The sequence below is a fragment of the Salmo trutta genome, chromosome 30, assembly GCF_901001165.1.
Source record: "Salmo trutta chromosome 30, fSalTru1.1, whole genome shotgun sequence".
Taxonomy (NCBI): Eukaryota; Metazoa; Chordata; class Actinopteri; order Salmoniformes; family Salmonidae; genus Salmo; species Salmo trutta.
In genome coordinates, this window is record NC_042986.1 from 10,223,698 (window position 1) to 10,249,343 (window position 25,646).

The 25,646-nt window shown below is 47.9% G+C and overlaps 1 protein-coding gene across 1 annotated transcript; it reads right to left on the reverse strand.

Annotated features, from left to right (window-relative positions):
- Positions 1-181: 181 nt before the first annotated feature.
- LOC115167911 (junctophilin-2-like) lies at positions 182-24,936 on the reverse strand. The gene is made up of 4 exons (XM_029722649.1): positions 24,757-24,936; positions 10,098-10,216; positions 4,687-5,588; positions 182-2,900 (listed from the first exon to the last, which is right to left on the reverse strand). The coding sequence occupies exons 3-4, from the start codon at positions 5,575-5,577 to the stop codon at positions 2,820-2,822; spliced, it is 972 nt and encodes a 323-aa protein (XP_029578509.1). The 5' UTR covers positions 5,578-5,588; positions 10,098-10,216; positions 24,757-24,936; the 3' UTR covers positions 182-2,819.
- Between the last annotated feature and the right edge of the window lie 710 nt (positions 24,937-25,646).

The window sequence follows — 25,646 nt, forward strand, 5'->3', positions numbered from 1 at the left end:
GAGATCAGAAAGAATGCAAACAACAGTATATAGATTATTATGAGTCGATGTGCATGTATCAGGTATTTACATGTGCCCAAGAAGCCTGGTTTACTCATTTACAAGGCCTTTGTACTCCTTGCAGCCTGGTTTGCATGTGTTTATTGTGCAAGTATCTTGAAGAAAATGACATATACCACAACATTGGAAGATATTTTTTATTTTCATTTCACAATTTAGAAGAGGACCAGCAATACTTATGAATACAATGGGATCCATCCAGGATTATGTCTTAAATACTCAGCTCCTGGATTAAACCAAAGTCACTTCTGATTGAGGGTCTCTTTAGTGTTTTATTGCAATGAAAATATGTTACAGAAAGTTTCGATGTTTTATGAAATAATGTCAAGAGTAAGGAGACTGGTAAAGAGTCTCATGTCGCTATGAGCATGAGAAAAACAATACAAGTGCATTGTCCATAGGGGGAGTTGGAGTAGTAAGGAAGTAGATCTGAGGCCTCTTTCACATAATGTACAAGAGTACCTTATCTTGAATATCTTTTCCCACTTATTTATCAATCGTCTTTGAGGGGGAAGACAACTGTTCGGGACATAGGGAAAATAAAGTTATAAATAAGGATTTATACAGTGCAGAATCTCATACTGTAGTGCTCTCTAGTAAAGTACGACCTGGAGTTCCTTTAAAATACACTACATTTTCCACTGTCTCCCAAACGTGAGGTATAATCTCATTGACTCTACAGGGAAAACCAAAAATATATGTGGGATTGGATATTACTCTCACAGAAATGCAACAGCAGAATATGTTTGTAGATGAAAAGATGTGTACTTCAAAAAGGTACAAAAACATACCCAAACAGTGCCCACGTGCATACAAAAGTTGGGAGAAAAATCGTCTTGATTGATTATGAAGCACAAACGGTTTGTTCTGAATGCAATGCATTTTAAATTGTGTGACCTATTCTGAAGCAGACAGACCAACAAAATTCCCAAACAACTGCTCATAATTACATCCTAACAATGCAAGCCCGTTTGTTCAAATAAATACCCTCTCGAAATCTACACAAAATGTTCCCTGATGGTTTTTGACAAAATTGACCCCCCACCGCCCACCCATCCGCCCCAAATTTGTCATTGTTATTTTCATGTCATGTTTTTATTCAAATCAAACCATTCAATAGGGTGCTTTACGTTTCTTTTGATCAGACAACCAGAAAACAACATAGATACACATTACTCCAGAAATCCAATACCACATACACTGGTTAAATTCCTAGAATTCCTCCTCTATTCTGTCATTTGAAAGCCTCTTACTAAATTATACAATGTACAGTGCATGTCAGTACTAATGTACTACTCCTTTTATAGATATTGTTTTGAATACCATTCCAGTGTGACTCACTCAAAATTGCCTTGGAGAGAGAATATATGTGCAAACATAACTGTCCATTACATTGCATTGCTGTGGTGGGTTGTATTGCCATTGCAGATAAGAAAATCACTGATTCTCAGGCGTTGCCGAATAAAGAATCAGCATTTCATGTCTTAGAGCCCTGTGACGTCAAAGAGACTGTAAAATGTCTTTATTGATGACTACTGAAGAAAGTTGAGAATACGGCAAAAAAGGAAGAAGGCAGATAAACTAATAGGAGTATAATATAGATTTCTGTCAATAAATAGGAACACTGATATTAGCCCCAAACCACTAATTATTATTGGCAAAAATGAGAGAATATTCAGTTTATTTGAGATTTTCCCAGAGATTACATTCCTATAGACAAGACATCAGCTAAATAAATATCTAATTACAAAGCTAACTAATCCTTTCCTGACACTCTAACCTGTCCACACCACAACCACTCTAATCTGTTGGTGATCTGAGGCGACAGTGTTTGCCAATATGAAGGGTTTAGCCCTTTGTTAAAACATAACACACAGTGCTTTAGTTGACTCGAACTTCACCAGTGAATAACATTCAACAACATCTCCAGGGTAGACACCGAAACTCACTCACAAACTCTTCTTTACAAAATGTGTCCATTCAGACCCTCTTCCTGATATTCAGATTCATTGATGTCCTTCAATCCTGAGCCGTAAGGATTCATATGGATTCATATGCATTGATGTCCTTCAATCCGGATTCATATGGTGTTCTTTAATCCAGCTCCAGATAGTCCAAGCAGAGGAGGCTGGTGGGGGGAGTTATAGGAGGATAGGCTCATTGTAATGGCTTGAATGGAATAAATGGAACGGAATCAAACATGTGGTTTCCATGTGTTTGATACCGTTCCATTAACTCCATTACAGACATGAATGAGCCTGTCCTCCTATAACTCCACCCACCAGCATCCTCTGATTCCAAGCCTCTGAAAAGCAGATTAGCCTTAAAGAGCCTCAACACAGTCACATCTACAAGAGGCTGTGTGTGGAGGAGCTGTCGTATGCTTCCTTCATATAAGGCTTGTGCTTCTTGGCAGTTTTTTTGTTCTGCATGGTCCTTGTTTAAAAGGGAAAAAGGTCAAGCAGACAAAACAAATATGAAGACAAGTTAATGTCTCATCATCATCATCATCATAATCGTCACCACCTTGAAGTACCTCTGAGTCAAAACATGTAAACAGTAATTGTTGTTGTAATCAAGCAATACTTAGTCATGTGACCAGATCAAACAGACATTTCCTTACAGGTTGCAAGGGTCAGAAGTTCAGTGCCATTGCGTTTTGACTGCTTGAAACAAAAAGAAATAGGTACCTTTCAGTGTATATCTGTAACTGGCAGGACAGTCAGAGAGCTGAGCTAGTTACCTGGGTCGATAGTGTTTCATGACAAAATGTGTACGAAGAGAATGGCCAGGCCAATGTTGAGAAGAATCACCATTGTTATCATGATGGTGTTCGGACCCTGGAAGAGAGAGGTACAGTAGATACATCTCAGGTTTTATTTAACCTTTATACAGGTTTGTCATATTGAGATAAAAATGTCTTCCTCAAAAAAGACCTGTTTAAGATCTATGAAACAAACAGCAGTATGAATGGGATGAATGAAAAATGAAATCACAATTATCCTTTTTACATTTAAGTTGCATCCATTCCTGTGTAGCAATGCTGACTCTAGTAACAACACTTGTAGAATATGGTGACTGGGAGAGAAGCTGCTGCTGCACTTCAACAAATACAATGTTTACGTCAGCAGTGGCGGCCTGGTAGGTTCTCATATGCTGTATGCCCCTTTCAACTGTGGCGGATGAATCAGAATTAGTTGGGTAACATAGATAATTCAGATGTTTTATTTGTATAATATGCTTATGTGAGATACTTGTCATCAGGATGGCGTGCCCTTTGGACTCTGGGGTTGACAGTTGTACTTTTCCCTTAGCTAGGGCTCAGTCACTTGGGGCCCAGAGAGGGGAGAGGTCAGAATGAAACATTGTCTTCATATGTGAATGTGTCTTTACCTATTCTTAAACCATGTGAAGGGATGGCGTGATTAATGGGGAACCAATTACTTGTCTCCACAATGTCTGTGCGCAAGTCACTCCCCTCAGTGAGCTTGTCCAGGAGTGGAGTCAAGAGGGGTTTACTTGAGATGGGAGTATCTAGAGTTGTCAATTGATTTATGCCATTGGATGAGCTAATGGTTCTGTTCTATACCGTACCTGGGAGAGACGGTTCCAGTTTGGGGTAGGAGGACCAGATACTGGTCTATACAATGAACACTGTTGATACAGCAGTTGCTGTCTGCTATGTTTTATAGATATCTTTCAAACAGAACTTAACCTTTGTGAACTGTTCCTAAGATCTGTTGTTCGTCATGTACGTTGAGAGGGGTGGGTCTTGGGTATAAAAGATCTTTGTACTTTTGTGTAATCACTTTTCAATGGTTCATTGAAGGTCAAGTGCTTTTGCAAAAGCATCTTAATTATTAAAGATGTAGTTTTAAATATAACTGACTTGTGTGTGAAGTTTGTAACTCCTCATTTGGTAATGCAGAAATTAGCCACCACACAACACAGGGGGCCTGGGCTATGGAAAAACCTCCCTAGAGTACATGCCATATAGGGCAGACCGCTGAGGTCTCACGTTCCAGACAAACCACTAGTCTGCACGCCATCTACAGCTTCCATAATCATTCAGAACAAACAACTGCTGCCTCGATAAACACTTATGTAACAGACACCTGAAATGCAACGTTCATTTACATACTTTCATAGATTGGAATGGGTCGTCTGGATTACAAAATTGGACATTTGTAGCTAACGATGGTAGCTGTTGGTTGCTAGAGAAATTGTGTCATGTTATCTGTCTGTAAGCTCCCAACAAGAAATTGAAAAATTGCCTTGATTGTGGTTGTCAGAAAGGAAATGCAGTTGAGAATAGGTACAAACATAACTACAGGGATAATTATTATTACGTCAGAGGAAAAGCGGAGGGGAGGTTCATCAGAAATGGGGTCTGATTGGTGTGGTTTAAAGGACCAGCATCAACTGCAGATAACAGTCTCCAGAGTAACATCAGGTTACATATTTGCAGTTAGAGGAGAGAGGACTTACTGTATGTTCTGAGTCTGCTTTTAGAACCCAGGTCATGGGAGAGTGTACTACATAACATGTAAGAACAGTCTTCATTTGAGTGCATGTGTTCTCAAAACGTTTCATTACATGAGATATTGAGTGTTTGAATTGCCTTACCTGCTCAAATTCTACTACTTCTGCAACTTCACTTGGGCTCTTTACCATGTTCTTCATCAGCTTGGCCTCTGCTTTGGGTTCAACCTTAGGGGCTGGCTTGGAAGCTTTAGGCACTGGTGTAGGTGCAGGTGTGGCAGGTTTTGAAGCTGGACTGGCCTCCTGTTTCGTCAATGGCCTGAGTGATGGCGAAGGCTTGGGAGACACTTTATTGACAGACTGGGCACTGGACTCTGGTTCGCTCTCAGATATGGTGGACACAGGTCGTTCATTGACCGACTCTGTTCTTTGTTTGGGCTCTGACGATTTAGGCTCGGGGGTGATGGCAGCTTTGGAAGACACTTTGGAGGCGGGAGGAGGGGGTGGGGCTTCCTTTTCTTCTTCTGAGTAGGCGACACTGGTACTTATCGAGGGAGCAGCTTTGGACACTTTAGCCTCAAATGCCGTGTTCTCCAGAGGTTTGATCTCCAGGTCCGAGCCCTGTTCTACCTTGTTGCTCAAGCGGCTGGAGGTGCGGCTGCTAGGGATGGGGGCAGTAGCGAGGCGCTCTTCAAGGGGAGCAGCGGCAGGGGCGGGAGTGGTGGGCCGGCTGTTGGTTCTGCTATTGGGACGGCTGCTCCCCCGACTTCCATTGCCTTTGTCCCCGTTCCAGCCAGCGGGGCCGAGGAGATGGGGGTCCTCTTTGCTGACGTTTCCCTGCTTGGAGTGCCTGGACGCTGGAGGGGTCACAGCCGGGCTGGGGGAGGGAGTGCGGGCTGGAGAGGAGCCAGGCCTGTCGTGCAGCATTGGGCTTTCAGCGGGTGTCGGTGGCTGCCCTGCTAACAGTGGTTCATGCATTATAGGGCCTGTGTTCTCATTGCCATCCGAGATCTCCTGTAGCGCTCTCTTCTTCATGTACTCTGGGCCTGTGGAACAACATGGAGAAATATATGTTTGATGAGATTCCAATAACAACAAGATAAAGATCAGACGAGCTAAAGATCAGACTAATTTATTTATTGATGTTTTATAGTCACGTACACCGGGTAGGTGCAGTGAAATGTGTTGTTTTACATAGTAGCTAATAAAAAAATGGTTAGTGCAGGATATTTTGGAGGTTATTAGCTAGGAAGGGCAGACAGTCGTGGATGGATTTGAGGAGTATCACCAAGGTCTAGATTTGTATTTGGAGCCACTCTGTCTGCTTGTGACAGTCACAGTGGGGTGACTACAGTTGGCCTGAGAAAACACAGCAACTGCGGTTCCCGTAAAAGATCACATAGGGTTGATTATTCATAGGTCTAATTTTTGCAGTCTAATGCAAAAACATGCTACTTTAGGCTGTAAATATCACAGAGTGGGCCTTTAAACTAATAGCTGAATTGCAATATGCCAAACCAAACAAGTTGAGTCTGTAATATAGGCCTAATGAAATTAGAACTGCTAGCTGGTTTTGGATGTGCAATCTATAAGATCATTTTGCAGGGTAGGATTTGAAATACTGTCCGTGTCCGAATACCCATGCTAGCGTACTAAATAGTATGCAAAAAAGTTTTAGAGTATTTGTCATTTTGAAAATAGTACTCCGAACGCTTCATCTAATGTGTGATTGCGTTGACTCCAGCCATTCGTTCATTTTGGTACAGCGCGTCAATTTATCTGATTATCAGCTGTTGTCAAACACGAGTCGGAAAAGACGAGTGACTTCTACAACTAGATTAAGCATCGAAATGAGTATGCAGTTTAAGTACGTAGTACGCTAGTATGTTTATTCGCACATGGCCACTGACTTGACTCAGAGCCTTCTATTAACAGGCTCTGACGTAACCACTTACTATCTGACATAGAATACAGGCAAGCACAAACAAAGACAAAAAGACCAGTAGATGGAGTGAGACAATCTACTATCAATCACATACTGTTGTTTAGCATTAGCCCCCAATTTTAGCCCTGATTTTTCAATCAAGAAGATCAAGGAAAATTCTTGAATGAAGAATTCGGGAAATACTATCGCCTATAGCTGTCACGCCTGCTCCCGCTCCCCCTCTCTGGCACATCATTGTGCACACCTGTCACCATCGTTACGTGCATCAGCGCTTCTTGGGACTCACCTGGACTACAGTCGTGGCCAAAAGTTTTGAGAATGACACAAATGTTAATTTCCACAAAGTTTGATGCTTCAGTGTCTTTAGATATTTTTGTCAGATGTTACTATGGAATACTGAAGTATAATTACAAGCATTTCATGTGTCAAAGGCTTTTATTGACCATTACATGAAGTTGATGCAAAGAGTCAATATTTGCAGTGTTGACCCTTCTTTTTCAAGACCTCTGCAATCCACCCTGGCATGCTGTCAATTAACTTCTGGGCCACATCCTGACTGATGGCAACCCATTCTTGCATAATCAATGCTTGGAGTTTGTCAGAATTTGTGGGTTTTTGTTTGTCCACCCGCCACCACAAGTTCTCAATGGGATTAAGGTCTGGGGAGTTTCCTGGCCATGGACCCAAAATATCGATGTTTTGTTCCCTGAGCCACTTAGTTATCACTTTAGTCTTATGGCAAGGTGCTCCATCATGCTGGAAAAGGCATTGTTCGTCACCAAACTGTTCCTGGATGGTTGGGAGAAGTTGCTCTCGGAGGATGTGTTGTTACCATTCTTTATTCAGGGCTGTGTTCTTAGGCAAAATTGTGAGTGAGCCCACTCCCTTGGCTGAGAAGCAACCCCACACATGAATGGTCTCAGGATGCTTTACTGTTGGCATGACACAGGACTGATGGTAGCGCTCACCTTGTCTTCTCCGGACAAGCTTTTTCCCGGATGCCCCAAACAATCGGAAAGTGGATTCATCAGAGAAAATGACTTTACCCCAGTCCTCAGCAGGCCAATCCCTGTACCTTTTGCAGAATATCAGTCTGTCCCTGATGTTTTTCCTGGAGAGAAGTGGCTTCTTTGATGCCCTTCTTGACACCAGGCCATCCTCCAAAAGTCTTCACCTCACTGTGCATGCAGATGCACTCACACCTGTCTGCTGCCATTCCTGAGCAAGCTCTGTACTGGTGGTGCCCCGATCCCGCAGCTGAATCAACTTTAGGAGATGGACCTGCTGCTTGCTGGACTTTCTTGGGTACCCTGAAGCCTTCTTCACAACAATTGAACCGCTCTCCTTGACGTTCTTGATGATCCTATAAATGGTTGATTTAGGTGCAATCTTACTGGCAGCTATTCCCTTGCCTGTGAAGCCCTTTTTGTGCAAAGCAATGATGACGGGACGTGTTTCCTTGCAGTTAACCATGGTTGACAGAGGAAGAACAATGATTCCAAGCACCACCTTCCTTTTGAAGCTTCCAGTCTGTTATTCAAACTCAATCAGCATGACAGAGTGATCTCCAGCCTTGTCCTCGTCAACACTCACACCTGTGTCAACGAGAGAATCACTGACATGATGTCAGCTGGTCCTTTTGTGGTAGGGCTGAAATGCAGTGGAAATGTTTTTTGGGGGATTCAGTTCATTTGCATGGCAAAGAGGGACTTTGCAATTAATTGCAATTCATCTGATCACTCTTCATAACATTCTGGAGTATATGCTAATTGCCATCATACAAACTGAGGCAGCAAACTTTGTGAAAATTAATATTTGTGTCATTCTCAAAAACTTTGGCCACGACTGTATTTTACTTTATTGATTGTCTCCCCTATATCTTTCACTTCCTCAGTTTCTTCCCCGTGTCTGCATTAATGTCGTTTTGTTCCTCCTGTCCAGACGCTGACCGTGTTTTGTTTCATGTCTGTTATTAATTAAATGTTTACTCCCTGTACTTGCTTCTCATCTCCCAGCGTCTGTCCTCACAGAATGCAGACAACAATATTGGAAGCATCAGGGAGATTATTTGTTTTCTGTTGGGTTGGTGACATCGGGTCCGGGTGCCACTGCCGAGGGAACTGGGGGTGCCTCAGCTGGCTCGTTGGGCTTCCATGCCTTAGCTGGTTAGAGAGGTTTTCTTGCCTCGGTTGGCTCGGCAGGCTCCAACGCCTCAGCTGGCTCGTCGGGCTCCCACACCCCAGCCAGCTCGTATGGCTCCCACGCCTCAGCCGGCTCATCAGGCCAGCTGGCGCCCCTGGGGGGGTTACTGTCACGCCTGCTCCTGCTCCCCTCTTTGGTGGCCCATCATTATGCACATCGATGTCACCATCGTTCCGCGCATCAGTGCTTCAAGGGACTCACCTGGACTCTATTACTTTATTGCCTCCCCTATATCTGTCACTTCGTCATTTTCTTCCCCGTGTCTGCATTAAGGTTGTTTTGTGCCCACTGTCCAGATGCTGTCCGTGTTTTGTTTCATGTCCGTTATTCATTAAATGTTCACTCCCTGTACTTGCTTCTCGTCTCCCAGCGCCTGTCTTCACAATAGCACTGTTTCTCCCCGTCAGTTTCAGTGTGGTTGAGTGACACTGTGCCTGGCCCATTTGTACCATTAGACACAGATATTTCATGCAGGCACTTGACAGTCAGTGGCAACATTTTATCAGTGTCTATTTCTTCTGAATTTATTTTTGGTATTTTAAGTTTTCCCCAATTTCAATCTTGTCCCATCGCTGCAACTCCCCAACGGGGCTCGGGAGGCGAAGGTCGAGTTATGCATCCTCCGAAACATGACCCGCCTAACCGCACCCACCCGCTTAACCCGGAAGCCAGCCGCACCAATGTGTCGGAGGAAACACCGTTCAACTGATGACCGAGGCCAGCCTGCAGGAGCCCGGCCCACCACAAGGAGTCACTAGCCAAGTAAAGCCCCCCCGGCCAAACCCTCCCCTAACCTGGACGACGCTGGTCCAACCTGGGTCTGTAGTGACGCCTCTAGCACTGAGATGCAGTGCCTTACACTGCTGCGCCACTCGGGAGGCCCTATCAGTATCTATTTGGATCTGCTAAGCACTCAGCGGGTCCTGGGTGGATAGTGAGTGACTGAAGGGGGAAAGAAATGCAGGGCCGCACTCGTCAAGGCTTTGGGGCCTGACTGTGTGGGCCTGGGCCCTGACAGACCTGTAAGGAAACTGATATGATTGCTCTACCCAAGTAAGATGGTCCTTTTTTTAGACAGTCAAAGATGACTACCCTTGTGGAGTGCCTGCCCCAGCCATGCAAAGACTAGCTGCAAGAGTAGCAAGACAGATCTATCTATCATTGTAAAAGGCAATAAGCTAGATGCTTTGAACAGAACTTTACTTTGCTTTTAAAATCTTGTAATTTCGTTCAATTCACTTGGTAACAATTGCTTTTCAATACTGTTCTTGAAAGTCAAGTATTACTATATTTCCAAGTCTCATACAGAACTTGGAACGAATATAAGAAAGCTTGGAAATCAAGGTTCTTGTATATGTTTTTCTCTTGTCAATATCAATCCCACAGTTGAGAAGTCCAGCCCACATACCTGGCTGATAGAAGGAAGGGGACAGTTCCCTGGCCACCAACCTGGCGAGGCTGGACTCTTGGTTGGAAGCCTGAGAGGCCTGATCGGCAGCATCTGACTTGGCCTTAGCATGGGTCGTCCTGCAGGGAAACAAACAAAGCTTCTTTACTCAACATCAGCTAACCCAACCTTACAATTACTTACCGGATTGATTTATTTTAGCTCATAGTGGAGCAAAGGGCCTCAACTGTTCAACTTTACAAAGGCATGCTAAATCTGTAGCTACTTATGATGTCATCGTGATCAAATATTCAAATGTACAGATCTAAGAGTTGAAGCATTGTTAATCAGATTCTGATCTTTGATCATGACAACATTTGCATGTGAAAATTATTGGGAAATCCTGCTACACTTTCGCTAGGTTTTAGGGGACTGCTGTTGCCATCGCAAACCAAAAAAATTTGGAAAGATACTTTGGCACTTTGTCTGGACTATAAAAAGCAATGAAAACATCCCCAACACTTAAGATTCCCATACCATGCCATATACCCAGTTAGCCTTAAAGTCCAAGAGATGAATACTGGTACAAACCAAAGGCACAAACCAACTAAGGGGTTGTGCTGTAAAAACCAAAACTACTGTACTAATCCAAAACCAGACTGAAATGGACAGAAATACTACTAAATACTACTTGTTTACAATATTCATTCATTTAAAAAGCTATAGGGCTGATGTGTGGAGTTGAGTTGGTCATGTGGTTCACTATTATTATTAGCTGGAGAGGGTGTCCTATTCTCCCGTTGGGCTGGAACAGAAATAAATTACTCTTTTAACACCTCGACCCAGACAACGAGTTAGTGCCAGAGTGTTTGTAGGGTGTTCCCCTGTACTGTGCATGTTATATTCACCGATTTATTGAGGATTAGTCTGTGTATTTATACATACTGTAGAGGAGGCAAATGTAATATATGCAGATTTAGTATACAGTTACCTTTGATTTAAAAAAAGTTTACCTATTTACTGCGTACTACTTTAATCATCCTACTTTTTTGATAAAATACATGTACAGAAGTTTGTGAAACTTTTAGAACATACAGTATATTGTGTCTGCACAATGTGTCTGTTTGACATTAAGGCTACATAATATTGCATTAAATACCTGCATTATCAAAAGTTGGAGTTTGACAGCACTTAAAGGTGTATACTGTACCTAAACATATTCTACAGACGCCTCCTCTTGCCCAACATTTTCTCCTCTATTTTTCTCTGATTACCTCCCAGGGTTTATTACTAAACCTAGTAAAGGAATGATGGTATTCAGGGTTCAATGCTGCTGATATCAACCCCAGGCTCAAGCTCAGGCTGGGGCTGAGACTGACTGATTGTCATTATTATGTAAATACTTGACATACCGTAATGTTAAACTGCTGGGCTCAAAATAGATCCATCCATTTAAAGACTTTGAGGGGTAGGCAGCACTTCCCCAATGGAACAGTTAGGCTGAAGTGGCTGGGACTCCCTGTCTTGATATAGTGTATCAACAACAGTCTGCTCTTAAGTCAACAATCCCTCTTTTAGGGGCTTCTTCCCTGCCTCTTATACAGTAGTCTCAGCCCAGTCTCAGACAGGCTGGTTATCTTGATAAAAGAGCAGACATAGGTCTGGAAAGTCTGTGGTATGGAGGGCTGGAGAGTCTGCTATGGAGGGCTGGAGTGTCTGTACTATTGAGGGCTGGAGAGTCTGTACTATTGAGGGCTGGAGAGTCTGTACTATTGAGGGCTGGAGAGTCTGTGCTATGGAGGGCTGGAGAGTCTGTGCTATTGAGGGCTGTAGAGTCTGTACTATTGAGGGCTGGAGAGTCTGTGCTATGGAGGGCTGGAGAGTCTGTGCTATTGAGGGCTGTAGAGTCTGTACTATTGAGGGCTGGAGAGTCTGTGCTATGGAGGGCTGTAGAGTCTGTACTATTGAGGGCTGGAGAGTCTGTGCTATGGAGGGCTGGAGAGTCTGTGCTATGGAGGGCTGTAGAGTCTGTGCTATTGAGGGCTGGAGAGTCTGTGCTATGGAGGGCTGGAGAGTCTGTACTATTGAGGGCTGGAGAGTCTGTGCTATGGAGGGCTGGAGAGTCTGTGCTATGGAGGGCTGTAGAGTCTGTGCTATTGAGGGCTGGAGAGTCTATGCTATGGAGGGCTGGAGAGTCTGTGCTATGGAGGGCTGTAGAGTCTGTACTATTGAGGGCTGTAGAATCTGTACTATTGAGGGCTGGAGAGTCTGTGCTATGGAGGGCTGGAGAGTCTATACTATTGAGGGCTGGAGAGTCTGTACTATTGAGGGCTGGAGAGTCTGTACTATTGAGGGCTGGAGAGTCTGTGCTATTGAGGGCTGGAGAGTCTGTGCTATTGAGGGCTGGAGAGTCTGTGCTATTGAGGGCTGGAGAGTCTGTACTATTGAGGGCTGGAGAGTCTGTGCTATGGAGGGCTGGAGAGTCTGTGCTATGGAGGGCTGGAGAGTCTGTACTATTGAGGGCTGGAGAGTCTGTACTATTGAGGGCTGGAGAGTCTGTACTATTGAGGGCTGGAGAGTCTGTGCTATTGAGGGCTGGAGAGTCTGTGCTATTGAGGGCTGGAGAGTCTGTGCTATTGAGGGCTGGAGAGTCTGTGCTATTGAGGGCTGGAGAGTCTGTACTATTGAGGGCTGGAGAGTCTGTGCTATGGAGGGCTGGAGAGTCTGTGCTATGGAGGGCTGGAGAGTCTGTACTATTGAGGGCTGGAGAGTCTGTGCTATGGAGGGCTGGAGAGTCTGTACTATGGAGGGCTGGAGAGTCTGTGCTATTGAGGGCTGGAGAGTCTGTGCTATTGAGGGCTGGAGAGTCTGTGCTATTGGGGGATGGAGAGTCTGTGCTATTGAGGGCTGGAGAGTCTGTACTATTGAGGGCTGGAGAGTCTGTGCTATGGAGGGCTGGAGAGTCTATACTATTGAGGGCTGGAGAGTCTGTACTATTGAGGGCTGGAGAGTCTGTACTATTGAGGGCTGGAGAGTCTGTGCTATTGAGGGCTGGAGAGTCTGTGCTATTGAGGGCTGGAGAGTCTGTGCTATTGAGGGCTGGAGAGTCTGTACTATTGAGGGCTGGAGAGTCTGTGCTATGGAGGGCTGGAGAGTCTGTGCTATGGAGGGCTGGAGAGTCTGTACTATTGAGGGCTGGAGAGTCTGTACTATTGAGGGCTGGAGAGTCTGTACTATTGAGGGCTGGAGAGTCTGTGCTATTGAGGGCTGGAGAGTCTGTGCTATTGAGGGCTGGAGAGTCTGTGCTATTGAGGGCTGGAGAGTCTGTGCTATTGAGGGCTGGAGAGTCTGTACTATTGAGGGCTGGAGAGTCTGTGCTATGGAGGGCTGGAGAGTCTGTGCTATGGAGGGCTGGAGAGTCTGTACTATTGAGGGCTGGAGAGTCTGTGCTATGGAGGGCTGGAGAGTCTGTACTATGGAGGGCTGGAGAGTCTGTGCTATTGAGGGCTGGAGAGTCTGTGCTATTGAGGGCTGGAGAGTCTGTGCTATTGGGGGATGGAGAGTCTGTGCTATTGAGGGCTGGAGAGTCTGTACTATTGAGGGCTGGAGAGTCTGTGCTATTGAGGGCTGGAGAGTCTGTGCTATTGGGGGCTGGAGAGTATGTGCTATTGAGGGCTGGAGAGTCTGTGCTATTGAGGGCTGGAGAGTCTGTGCTATTGAGGGCTGGAGAGTCTGTGCTATTGAGGGCTGGAGAGTCTGTGCTATTGAGGGCTGGAGAGTCTGTGCTATTGAGGGCTGGAAAGTCTGTGCTATTGGGGGCTGGAGAGTCTGTACTATTGAGGGCTGGAGAGTCTGTGCTATTGAGGGCTGGAGAGTCTGTGCTATTGAGGGCTGGAGAGTCTGTGCTATTGAGGGCTGGAGAGTGTCCTATTGAGGGCTGGAGAGTCTGTGCTATTGAGGGCTGGAGAGTCTGTACTATTGAGGGCTGCAGAGTCTGTGCTATTGAGGGCTGGAGAGTCTGTGCTATTGAGGGCTGGAGAGTCTGTGCTATGGAGGGCTGGAGAGTCTATACTATTGAGGGCTGGAGAGTCTGTGCTATGGAGGGCTGTAGAGTCTGTACTATTGAGGGCTGGAGAGTCTGTACTATTGAGGGCTGGAGAGTCTGTGCTATTGAGGGCTGTAGAATCTGTACTATTGAGGGCTGGAGAGTCTGTGCTATGGAGGGCTGGAGAGTCTATACTATTGAGGGCTGGAGAGTCTGTACTATTGAGGGCTGGAGAGTCTGTACTATTGAGGGCTGGAGAGTCTGTGCTATTGAGGGCTGGAGAGTCTGTGCTATTGAGGGCTGGAGAGTCTGTGCTATTGAGGGCTGGAGAGTCTGTACTATTGAGGGCTGGAGAGTCTGTGCTATGGAGGGCTGGAGAGTCTGTGCTATGGAGGGCTGGAGAGTCTGTACTATTGAGGGCTGGAGAGTCTGTGCTATTGAGGGCTGGAGAGTCTGTACTATTGAGGGCTGGAGAGTCTGTGCTATTGAGGGCTGGAGAGTCTGTGCTATTCAGGGCTGGAGAGTCTGTGCTATTGAGGGCTGGAGAGTCTGTGCTATTGAGGGCTGGAGAGTCTGTACTATTGAGGGCTGGAAAGTCTGTGCTATGGAGGGCTGGAGAGTCTGTGCTATGGAGGGCTGGAGAGTCTGTACTATTGAGGGCTGGAGAGTCTGTGCTATTGAGGGCTGGAGAGTCTGTGCTATGGAGGGCTGTAGAGTCTGTACTATTGAGGGCTGTAGAGTCTGTGGTATTGGGGGCTGGAGAGTCTGTGCTATTGAGGGCTGGAGAGTCTGTAGTATTGAGGGCTGGAGAGTCTGTACTATTGAGGGCTGGAGAGTCTGTGCTATTGAGGGCTGGAGAGTCTGTGCTATTGGGGGCTGGAGAGTCTGTACTATTGAGGGCTGGAGAGTCTGTGCTATTGAGGGCTGGAGAGTCTGTGCTATTGAGGGCTGGAGAGTCTGTGCTATTGAGGGCTGGAGAGTCTGTGCTATTGAGGGCTGGAGAGTCTGTGCTATTGAGGGCTGGAGAGTCTGTGCTATTGGGGGCTGGAGAGTCTGTACTATTGAGGGCTGGAGAGTCTGTGCTATTGAGGGCTGGAGAGTCTGTGCTATTGAGGGCTGGAGAGTCTGTGCTATTGAGGGCTGGAGAGTGTCCTATTGAGGGCTGGAGAGTCTGTGCTATTGAGGGCTGGAGAGTCTGTGCTATGGAGGGCTGGAGAGTCTATACTATTGAGGGCTGGAGAGTCTGTGCTATGGAGGGCTGTAGAGTCTGTACTATTGAGGGCTGGAGAGTCTGTACTATTGAGGGCTGGAGAGTCTGTGCTATTGAGGGCTGGAGAGTCTGTGCTATTGAGGGCTGGAGAGTCTGTGCTATTGAGGGCTGGAGAGTCTGTACTATTGAGGGCTGGAGAGTCTGTGCTATTGAGGGCTGGAGAGTCTGTACTATTGAGGGCTGGAGAGTCTGTGCTATGGAGGGCTGGAGAGTCTGTACTATTGAGGGCTGGAGAGTCTGTGCTATGGAGGGCTGGAGAGTCTGTACTATGGAGGGCTGGAGAGTCTGTGCTATTGAGGGCTGGAGAGTCTGTGCTATTGAGGGCTGGAGAGTCTGTGCTATGGAGGGCTGGAGAGTCTGTACTATTGGGGGCTGTAGAGTCTGTGCTATTGGGGGCTGGAGAGTCTGTGCTATTGAGGGCTGGAGAGTCTGTACTATTGAGGGCTGGAGAGTCTGTACTATTGAGGGCTGGAGAGTCTGTACTATTGAGGGCTGGAGAGTCTGTACTATTGAGGGCTGGAGAGTCTGTGCTATTGAGGGCTGGAGAGTCTGTGCTATTGGGGGCTGGAGAGTCTGTACTATTGAGGGCTGGAGAGTCTGTGCTATTGAGGGCTGGAGAGTCTGTGCTATTGAGGGCTGGAGAGTCTGTGCTATTGAGGGCAGGAGAGTCTGTGCTATTGAGGGCTGGAGAGTCTGTCCTATTGAGGGCTGGAGAGTCTGTGCTATTGAGGGCTGGAGAGTCTGTACTATTGAGGGCTGGAGAGTCTGTGCTATTGAGGGCTGGAGAGTCTGTGCTATTGGGGCTGGAGAGTCTGTACTATTGAGGGCTGGAGAGTCTGTGCTATTGAGGGCTGGAGAGTCTGTGCTATTGAGGGCTGGAGAGTCTGCGCTATTGAGGGCTGGAGAGTCTGTGCTATTGAGGGCTGGAGAGTCTGTCCTATTGAGGGCTGGAGAGTCTGTGCTATTGAGGGCTGGAGAGTCTGTGCTATTGAGGGCTGGAGAGTCTGTGCTATTGAGGGCTGGAGAGTCTGTGCTATTGAGGGCTGGAGAGTCTGTGCTATTGAGGGCTGGAGAGTCTGTGCTATTGAGGGCTGGAGAGTCTGTACTATTGAGGGCTGGAGAGTCTGTGCTATTGAGGGCTGGAGAGTCTGTGCTATTCAGGGCTGGAGAGTCTGTGCTATTGAGGGCTGGAGAGTCTGTGCTATTGAGGGCTGGAGAGTCTGTACTATTGAGGGCTGGAGAGTCTGTGCTATGGAGGGCTGGAGAGTCTGTGCTATGGAGGGCTGGAGAGTCTGTACTATTGAGGGCTGGAGAGTCTGTGCTATTGAGGGCTGGAGAGTCTGTGCTATGGAGGGCTGTAGAGTCTGTACTATTGAGGGCTGTAGAGTCTGTGGTATTGGGGGCTGGAGAGTCTGTGCTATTGAGGGCTGGAGAGTCTGTAGTATTGAGGGCTGGAGAGTCTGTACTATTGAGGGCTGGAGAGTCTGTGCTATTGAGGGCTGGAGAGTCTGTGCTATTGGGGGCTGGAGAGTCTGTACTATTGAGGGCTGGAGAGTCTGTGCTATTGAGGGCTGGAGAGTCTGTGCTATTGAGGGCTGGAGAGTCTGTGCTATTGAGGGCTGGAGAGTCTGTGCTATTGAGGGCTGGAGAGTCTGTGCTATTGAGGGCTGGAGAGTCTGTGCTATTGGGGGCTGGAGAGTCTGTACTATTGAGGGCTGGAGAGTCTGTGCTATTGAGGGCTGGAGAGTCTGTGCTATTGAGGGCTGGAGAGTCTGTGCTATTGAGGGCTGGAGAGTGTCCTATTGAGGGCTGGAAAGTCTGTGCTATTGAGGGCTGGAGAGTCTGTGCTATGGAGGGCTGGAGAGTCTGTGCTATTGAGGGCTGGAGAGTCTGTGCTATGGAGGGCTGGAGAGTCTATACTATTGAGGGCTGGAGAGTCTGTGCTATGGAGGGCTGTAGAGTCTGTACTATTGAGGGCTGGAGAGTCTGTACTATTGAGGGCTGGAGAGTCTGTGCTATTGAGGGCTGGAGAGTCTGTGCTATTGAGGGCTGGAGCGTCTGTGCTATTGAGGGCTGTAGAATCTGTACTATTGAGGGCTGGAGAGTCTGTGCTATGGAGGGCTGGAGAGTCTATACTATTGAGGGCTGGAGAGTCTGTGCTATTGAGGGCTGGAGAGTCTGTGCTATTGAGGGCTGGAGAGTCTGTACTATTGAGGGCTGGAGAGTCTGTGCTATTGAGGGCTGGAGAATCTGTGCTATTGAGGGCTGGAGAGTCTGTGCTATTGAGGGCTGGAGAGTCTGTGCTATGGAGGGCTGGAGAGTCTGTACTATTGAGGGCTGTAGAGTCTGTGCTATTGGGGGCTGGAGAGTCTGTGCTATTGAGGGCTGGAGAGTCTGTACTATTGAGGGCTGGAGAGTCTGTACTATTGAGGGCTGGAGAGTCTGTACTATTGAGGGCTGGAGAGTCTGTGCTATTGAGGGCTGGAGAGTCTGTGCTATTGGGGGCTGGAGAGTCTGTACTATTGAGGGCTGGAGAGTCTGTGCTATTGAGGGCTGGAGAGTCTGTGCTATTGAGGGCTGGAGAGTCTGTGCTATTGAGGGCAGGAGAGTCTGTGCTATTGAGGGCTGGAGAGTCTGTCCTATTGAGGGCTGGAGAGTTTGTGCTATTGAGGGCTGGAGAGTCTGTACTATTGAGGGCTGGAGAGTCTGTGCTATTGAGGGCTGGAGAGTCTGTGCTATTGGGGGCTGGAGAGTCTGTACTATTGAGGGCTGGAGAGTCTGTGCTATTGAGGGCTGGAGAGTCTGTGCTATTGAGGGCTGGAGAGTCTGTGCTATTGAGGGCTGGAGAGTCTGTGCTATTGAGGGCTGGAGAGTCTGTCCTATTGAGGGCTGGAGAGTCTGTGCTATTGAGGGCTGGAGAGTCTGTGCTATTGAGGGCTGGAGAGTCTGTGCTATTGAGGGCTGGAGAGTCTGTGCTATTGAGGGCTGGAGAGTCTGTGCTATTGAGGGCTGGAGAGTCTGTCCTATTGAGGGCTGGAGAGTCTGTGCTATTGAGGGCTGGAGAGTCTGTGCTATTGAGGGCTGGAGAGTCTGTGCTATTGAGGGCTGGAGAGTCTGTGCTATTGAGGGCTGGAGAGTCTGTGCTATTGAGGGCTGGAGAGTCTGTGCTATTGAGGGCTGGAGAGTCTGTGCTATTGAGGGCTGGAGAGTCTGTGCTATTGAGGGCTGGAGAGTCTGTACTATTGAGTGCTGTAGAATCTGTGCTATTGAGGGCTGGAGAGTCTGTACTATTGAGGGCTGGAGAGTCTGTGCTATTGAGGGCTGGAGAGTCTGTGCTATTGAGGGCTGGAGAGTCTGTGCTATTGAGGGCTGGAGAGTCTGTGCTATTGAGGGCTGGAGAGTCTGTGCTATTGAGGGCTGGAGAGTCTGTACTATTGAGGGCTGGAGAGTCTGTGCTATGGAGGGCTGGAGAGTCTGTACTATTGAGGGCTGGAGAGTCTGTGCTATGGAGGGCTGGAGAGTCTGTACTATGGAGGGCTGGAGAGTCTGTGCTATTGAGGGCTGGAGAGTCTGTGCTATTGAGGGCTGGAGAGTCTGTGCTATTGGGGGCTGGAGAGTCTGTGCTATTGAGGGCTGGAGAGTCTGTACTATTGAGGGCTGGAGAGTCTGTACTATTGAGGGCTGGAGAGTCTGTGCTATTGAGGGCTGGAGAGTCTGTGCTATTGAGGGCTGGAGAGTCTGTGCTATTGAGGGCTGGAGAGTCTGTGCTATTGAGGGCTGGAGAGTCTGTACTATTGAGGGCTGGAGAGTCTGTACTATTGAGGGCTGGAGAGTCTGTGCTATTGAGGGCTGGAGAGTCTGTGCTATTGAGGGCTGGAGTGTCTGTGCTATTGAGGGCTGGAGAGTCTGTACTATTGAGGGCTGGAGAGTCTGTGCTATTGAGGGCTGGAGAGTCTGTGCTATTGAGGGCTGGAGAGTCTGTGCTATATAGGGCTGGAGCGTCTGTGCTATTGAGGGCTGTAGAATCTGTACTATTGAGGGCTGGAGAGTCTGTGCTATGGAGGGCTGGAGAGTCTATACTATTGAGGGCTGGAGAGTCTGTGCTATGGAGGGCTGTAGAGTCTGTACTATTGAGGGCTGGAGAGTCTGTACTATTGAGGGCTGGAGAGTCTGTGCTATTGAGGGCTGGAGAGTCTGTGCTATTGAGGGCTGGAGCGTCTGTGCTATTGAGGGCTGTAGAATCTGTACTATTGAGGGCTGGAGAGTCTGTGCTATGGAGGGCTGGAGAGTCTATACTATTGAGGGCTGGAGAGTCTGTGCTATTGAGGGCTGGAGAGTCTGTGCTATTGAGGGCTGGAGAGTCTGTGCTATGGAGGGCTGGAGAGTCTGTACTATTGAGGGCTGTAGAGAAAGTGCTATTGGGGGCTGGAGAGTCTGTGCTATTGAGGGCTGGAGAGTCTGTACTATTGAGGGCTGGAGAGTCTGTACTATTGAGGGCTGGAGAGTCTGTACTATTGAGGGCTGGAGAGTCTGTGCTATTGAGGGCTGGAGAGTCTGTGCTATTGGGGGCTGGAGAGTCTGTACTATTGAGGGCTGGAGAGTCTGTGCTATTGAGGGCTGGAGAGTCTGTGCTATTGAGGGCTGGAGAGTCTGTGCTATTGAGGGCAGGAGAGTCTGTGCTATTGAGGGCTGGAGAGTCTGTCCTATTGAGGGCTGGAGAGTTTGTGCTATTGAGGGCTGGAGAGTCTGTACTATTGAGGGCTGGAGAGTCTGTGCTATTGAGGGCTGGAGAGTCTGTGCTATTGGGGGCTGGAGAGTCTGTACTATTGAGGGCTGGAGAGTCTGTGCTATTGAGGGCTGGAGAGTCTGTGCTATTGAGGGCTGGAGAGTCTGTGCTATTGAGGGCTGGAGAGTCTGTGCTATTGAGGGCTGGAGAGTCTGTCCTATTGAGGGCTGGAGAGTCTGTGCTATTGAGGGCTGGAGAGTCTGTGCTATTGAGGGCTGGAGAGTCTGTGCTATTGAGGGCTGGAGAGTCTGTGCTATTGAGGGCTGGAGAGTCTGTGCTATTGAGGGCTGGAGAGTCTGTGCTATTGAGGGCTGGAGAGTCTGTCCTATTGAGGGCTGGAGAGTGTGTGCTATTGAGGGCTGGAGAGTCTGTGCTATTGAGGGCTGGAGAGTCTGTACTATTGAGGGCTGGAGAGTCTGTGCTATTGAGGGCTGGAGAGTCTGTGCTATTGAGGGCTGGAGAGTCTGTGCTATTGAGGGCTGGAGAGTCTGTGCTATTGAGGGCTGGAGAGTCTGTGCTATTGAGTGCTGTAGAATCTGTGCTATTGAGGGCTGGAGAGTCTGTACTATTGAGGGCTGGAGAGTCTGTGCTATTGAGGGCTGGAGAGTCTGTGCTATTGAGGGCTGGAGAGTCTGTGCTATTGAGGGCTGGAGAGTCTGTACTATTGAGGGCTGGAGAGTCTGTGCTATTGAGGGCTGGAGAATCTGTGCTATTGAGGGCTGGAGAGTCTGTACTATTGAGGGCTGGAGAGTCTGTGCTATGGAGGGCTGGAGAGTCTGTACTATTGAGGGCTGGAGAGTCTGTGCTATGGAGGGCTGGAGAGTCTGTACTATGGAGGGCTGGAGAGTCTGTGCTATTGAGGGCTGGAGAGTCTGTGCTATTGAGGGCTGGAGAGTCTGTGCTATGGAGGGCTGGAGAGTCTGTACTATTGAGGGCTGTAGAGTCTGTGCTATTGGGGGCTGGAGAGTCTGTGCTATTGAGGGCTGGAGAGTCTGTACTATTGAGGGCTGGAGAGTCTGTACTATTGAGGGCTGGAGAGTCTGTACTATTGAGGGCTGGAGAGTCTGTGCTATTGAGGGCTGGAGAGTCTGTGCTATTGGGGGCTGGAGAGTCTGTACTATTGAGGGCTGGAGAGTCTGTGCTATTGAGGGCTGGAGAGTCTGTGCTATTGAGGGCTGGAGAGTCTGTGCTATTGAGGGCAGGAGAGTCTGTGCTATTGAGGGCTGGAGAGTCTGTCCTATTGAGGGCTGGAGAGTTTGTGCTATTGAGGGCTGGAGAGTCTGTACTATTGAGGGCTGGAGAGTCTGTGCTATTGAGGGCTGGAGAGTCTGTGCTATTGGGGGCTGGAGAGTCTGTACTATTGAGGGCTGGAGAGTCTGTGCTATTGAGGGCTGGAGAGTCTGTGCTATTGAGGGCTGGAGAGTCTGTGCTATTGAGGGCTGGAGAGTCTGTGCTATTGAGGGCTGGAGAGTCTGTCCTATTGAGGGCTGGAGAGTCTGTGCTATTGAGGGCTGGAGAGTCTGTGCTATTGAGGGCTGGAGAGTCTGTGCTATTGAGGGCTGGAGAGTCTGTGCTATTGAGGGCTGGAGAGTCTGTGCTATTGAGGGCTGGAGAGTCTGTGCTATTGAGGGCTGGAGAGTCTGTCCTATTGAGGGCTGGAGAGTCTGTGCTATTGAGGGCTGGAGAGTCTGTACTATTGAGGGCTGGAGAGTCTGTGCTATTGAGGGCTGGAGAGTCTGTGCTATTGAGGGCTGGAGAGTCTGTGCTATTGAGGGCTGGAGAGTCTGTGCTATTGAGGGCTGGAGAGTCTGTGCTATTGAGGGCTGGAGAGTCTGTGCTATTGAGGGCTGGAGAGTCTGTACTATTGAGTGCTGTAGAATCTGTGCTATTGAGGGCTGGAGAGTCTGTACTATTGAGGGCTGGAGAGTCTGTGCTATTGAGGGCTGGAGAGTCTGTGCTATTGAGGGCTGGAGAGTCTGTGCTATTGAGGGCTGGAGAGTCTGTGCTATTGAGGGCTGGAGAGTCTGTGCTATTGAGGGCTGGAGAGTCTGTACTATTGAGGGCTGGAGAGTCTGTGCTATGGAGGGCTGGAGAGTCTGTGCTATTGAGGGCTGGAGAGTCTGTGCTATGGAGGGCTGGAGAGTCTGTACTATGGAGGGCTGGAGAGTCTGTGCTATTGAGGGCTGGAGAGTCTGTGCTATTGAGGGCTGGAGAGTCTGTGCTATTGCTATTGGGGGCTGGAGAGTCTGTGCTATTGAGGGCTGGAGAGTCTGTACTATTGAGGGCTGGAGAGTCTGTACTATTGAGGGCTGGAGAGTCTGTGCTATTGAGGGCTGGAGAGTCTGTGCTATTGAGGGCTGGAGAGTCTGTGCTATTGAGGGCTGGAGAGTCTGTGCTATTGAGGGCTGGAGAGTCTGTACTATTGAGGGCTGGAGAGTCTGTGCTATTGAGGGCTGGAGAGTCTGTGCTATTGAGGGCTGGAGTGTCTGTGCTATTGAGGGCTGGAGAGTCTGTACTATTGAGGGCTGGAGAGTCTGTGCTATTGAGGGCTGGAGAGTCTGTGCTATTGAGGGCTGGAGAGTCTGTGCTATTGAGGGCTGGAGCGTCTGTGCTATTGAGGGCTGTAGAATCTGTACTATTGAGGGCTGGAGAGTCTGTGCTATGGAGGGCTGGAGAGTCTATACTATTGAGGGCTGGAGAGTCTGTGCTATGGAGGGCTGTAGAGTCTGTACTATTGAGGACTGGAGAGTCTGTACTATTGAGGGCTGGAGAGTCTGTGCTATTGAGGGCTGGAGAGTCTGTGCTATTGAGGGCTGGAGCGTCTGTGCTATTGAGGGCTGTAGAATCTGTACTATTGAGGGCTGGAGAGTCTGTGCTATGGAGGGCTGGAGAGTCTATACTATTGAGGGCTGGAGAGTCTGTGCTATGGAGGGCTGTAGAGTCTGTACTATTGAGGGCTGGAGAGTCTGTGCTATTGAGGGCTGGAGAGTCTGTGCTATTGAGGGCTGGAGAGTCTGTGCTATTGAGGGCTGGAGAGTCTGTGCTATTGAGGGCTGGAGAGTCTGTGCTATTGAGGGCTGGAGAGTCTGTGCTATTGAGGGCTGGAGAGTCTGTACTATTGAGGGCTGGAGAGTCTGTGCTATGGAGGGCTGGAGAGTCTGTGCTATGGAGGGCTGGAGAGTCTGTACTATGGAGGGCTGGAGAGTCTGTACTATTGAGGGCTGGAGAGTCTGTGCTATTGAGGGCTGGAGAGTCTGTGCTATTGAGGGCTGGAGAGTCTGTGCTATTGAGGGCTGGAGAGTCTGTGCTATTGAGGGCTGGAGAGTCTGTACTATTGAGTGCTGTAGAATCTGTGCTATTGAGGGCTGGAGAGTCTGTGCTATTGAGGGCTGGAGAGTCTGTACTATTGAGGGCTGGAGAGTCTGTGCTATTGAGGGCTGGAGAGTCTGTGCTATTGAGGACTGGAGAGTCTGTGCTATTGAGGGCTGGAGAGTCTGTGCTATTGAGGGCTGGAGAGTCTGTACTATTGAGGGCTGGAGAGTCTGTGCTATTGAGGGCTGGAGGGTCTGTACTATTGAGGGCTGGAGAGTCTGTGCTATTGAGGGCTGGAGAGTCTGTACTATTGAGGGCTGTAGAGTCTGTACTATTGAGGGCTGGAGACTCTGTACTATTGAACAGCTGACAAGCCCATCTGCCATTTACAAGCCTATGAACTTCTAACTGGGGTAAGAAGTTGTATAAAATGTACTTTCAAAACTGCACAATATACTACGAGACATTCTGATGAAAATGTGGTCTAGGCTGAGGCTCAAGGTTTGGTCTAGACTCTATCTAGACTGACTAGAAACATCAATTTCACATTGTGCAAGTAAGTAGTGAGACAAACATACAGCCGAAAATGTTACCGTTTCACAGATATGACGGGCTACTGGTAACACATAACAACATGATCTTGTGTGTAGTGTTCAGAGGTTCCTAAAATGGCAGGCCGTTCTGTTGGGTTGCCAGGCAGTGCCATTCCGTGGGAGGAGTGTCACAACAGATGGTGCTTTCTGACTACCTGCAGTACTCCTCACATTCCTCAGAGTCCTCGCAGATGGCTCGCTAAGTAAACCATTAGCGTAGACTGTTCTCAGATCTGTTGGTGCTGTATTACCAGATGGTAAAACTGATTGTTGCCTGGTCCTAGATCTGTTTGTGCTGTATTGCCAACTCCTGTGGTCACTATTGTGCCATAGGAGTTGGCTATACAGCACAGTTGGCTATACAACACAAACAGATCAGGCAACAATCAGTTTTACCATCAGGTAATACAGCACAAACAGATCTGAGACCAGCACAAACCGATCTGAGACCAGGCTAATATCAATGCTCAGTACTCCAGAACCAAGGCAGTTTTACTACAGTTTAGTTGGTGGCCTTCTACTGATAGGTTTCAAGTTTCGAGTTTTAATGTCACATGCACATGTACAGTGAAATACCTTTCTTGCAATGCGACGCAGTAATCAATAGTAATCACTTCAAACAGACGTGTTCAACAAAGTCTGACATGAAGCTGCGCTCTAAATACCATACGTACGTTTAGACTCCCCCAATGGATACCCCCATATTCTAAGGGCAAGAAGCCAGCGAATGCAAGACAGTCAGTCGTCACAAACTTGTCTTCGACCCCAACCGACACTGAAACGCGAACATAAAGCCAGCCTGACGCTCGCTTGAAAGAGAATGGCCTTCCCTGTCGCCGGAAATTCAATTTAGGTCAGTCTGCTTTTCTTCATGCTTCACACGACAGTCACAGGAGACCCTCTGTCATCGTGGCCTGTCACTGGCGCTCACCAGATGGGTGGGGCGCTGAACTTATAGCAGGGGGAGGGTTTCATCGTACTAGCGGTATAAATGTTCTACTTGACAGAGCAGTCAGGACATACATTATTTGCTTGTTCTTCTGGGTGATTGGACACCGACGCCAACATTAAACTTCCATTACCTCTTCTGATTTGAAACAATGTGAACGGGAAGATTGACAAAATCCGTACTCGCGTAGTCGGGCACAAGTTTGTCTCACCACAGTTGTCTTCGTCATATTGTCATTCCTTCTAACTACCCACTGGAGTCAATACCACTATGGCAATAAATAGGTCTTGCAAGAGTACATACAGTACAAAGCTAAGAATAGACAGTGTTATCCGGAACACTCATATTTACAAATCATATGATTGGCTGCATTGAAACAAAATGTACATATCAGCACTACTGTGTGTAAGTCTAGACACCTGACTAATGCAAGGTGTGGTACATGTATACGCCAACCTCTTATCCCCACTTAGTTATGAGCTCGGTCATATTTATATCCATGAAACCATTTGACACCCCTGCTGACGCAAGGAAGGCTGACTGACTGCTGTGGTGTCAATTATGTGTTGCTTGCAGACCTAGGTTTAAACACTATTTGAAATCGTTTAACTACCT

Coding starts and splice junctions, on each gene's coding strand:
- LOC115167911 (XM_029722649.1), bottom strand. CDS start 5,577: ATGAAGAAGAGAGCGCTACAGGAGATCTCGGATGGCAATGAGAACACA. Junction 2,901..4,686: donor AAGTAGTAGAATTTGAGCAG/GTAAGGCAATTC, acceptor TCTCTCTTCCAG/GGTCCGAACACCATCATGAT.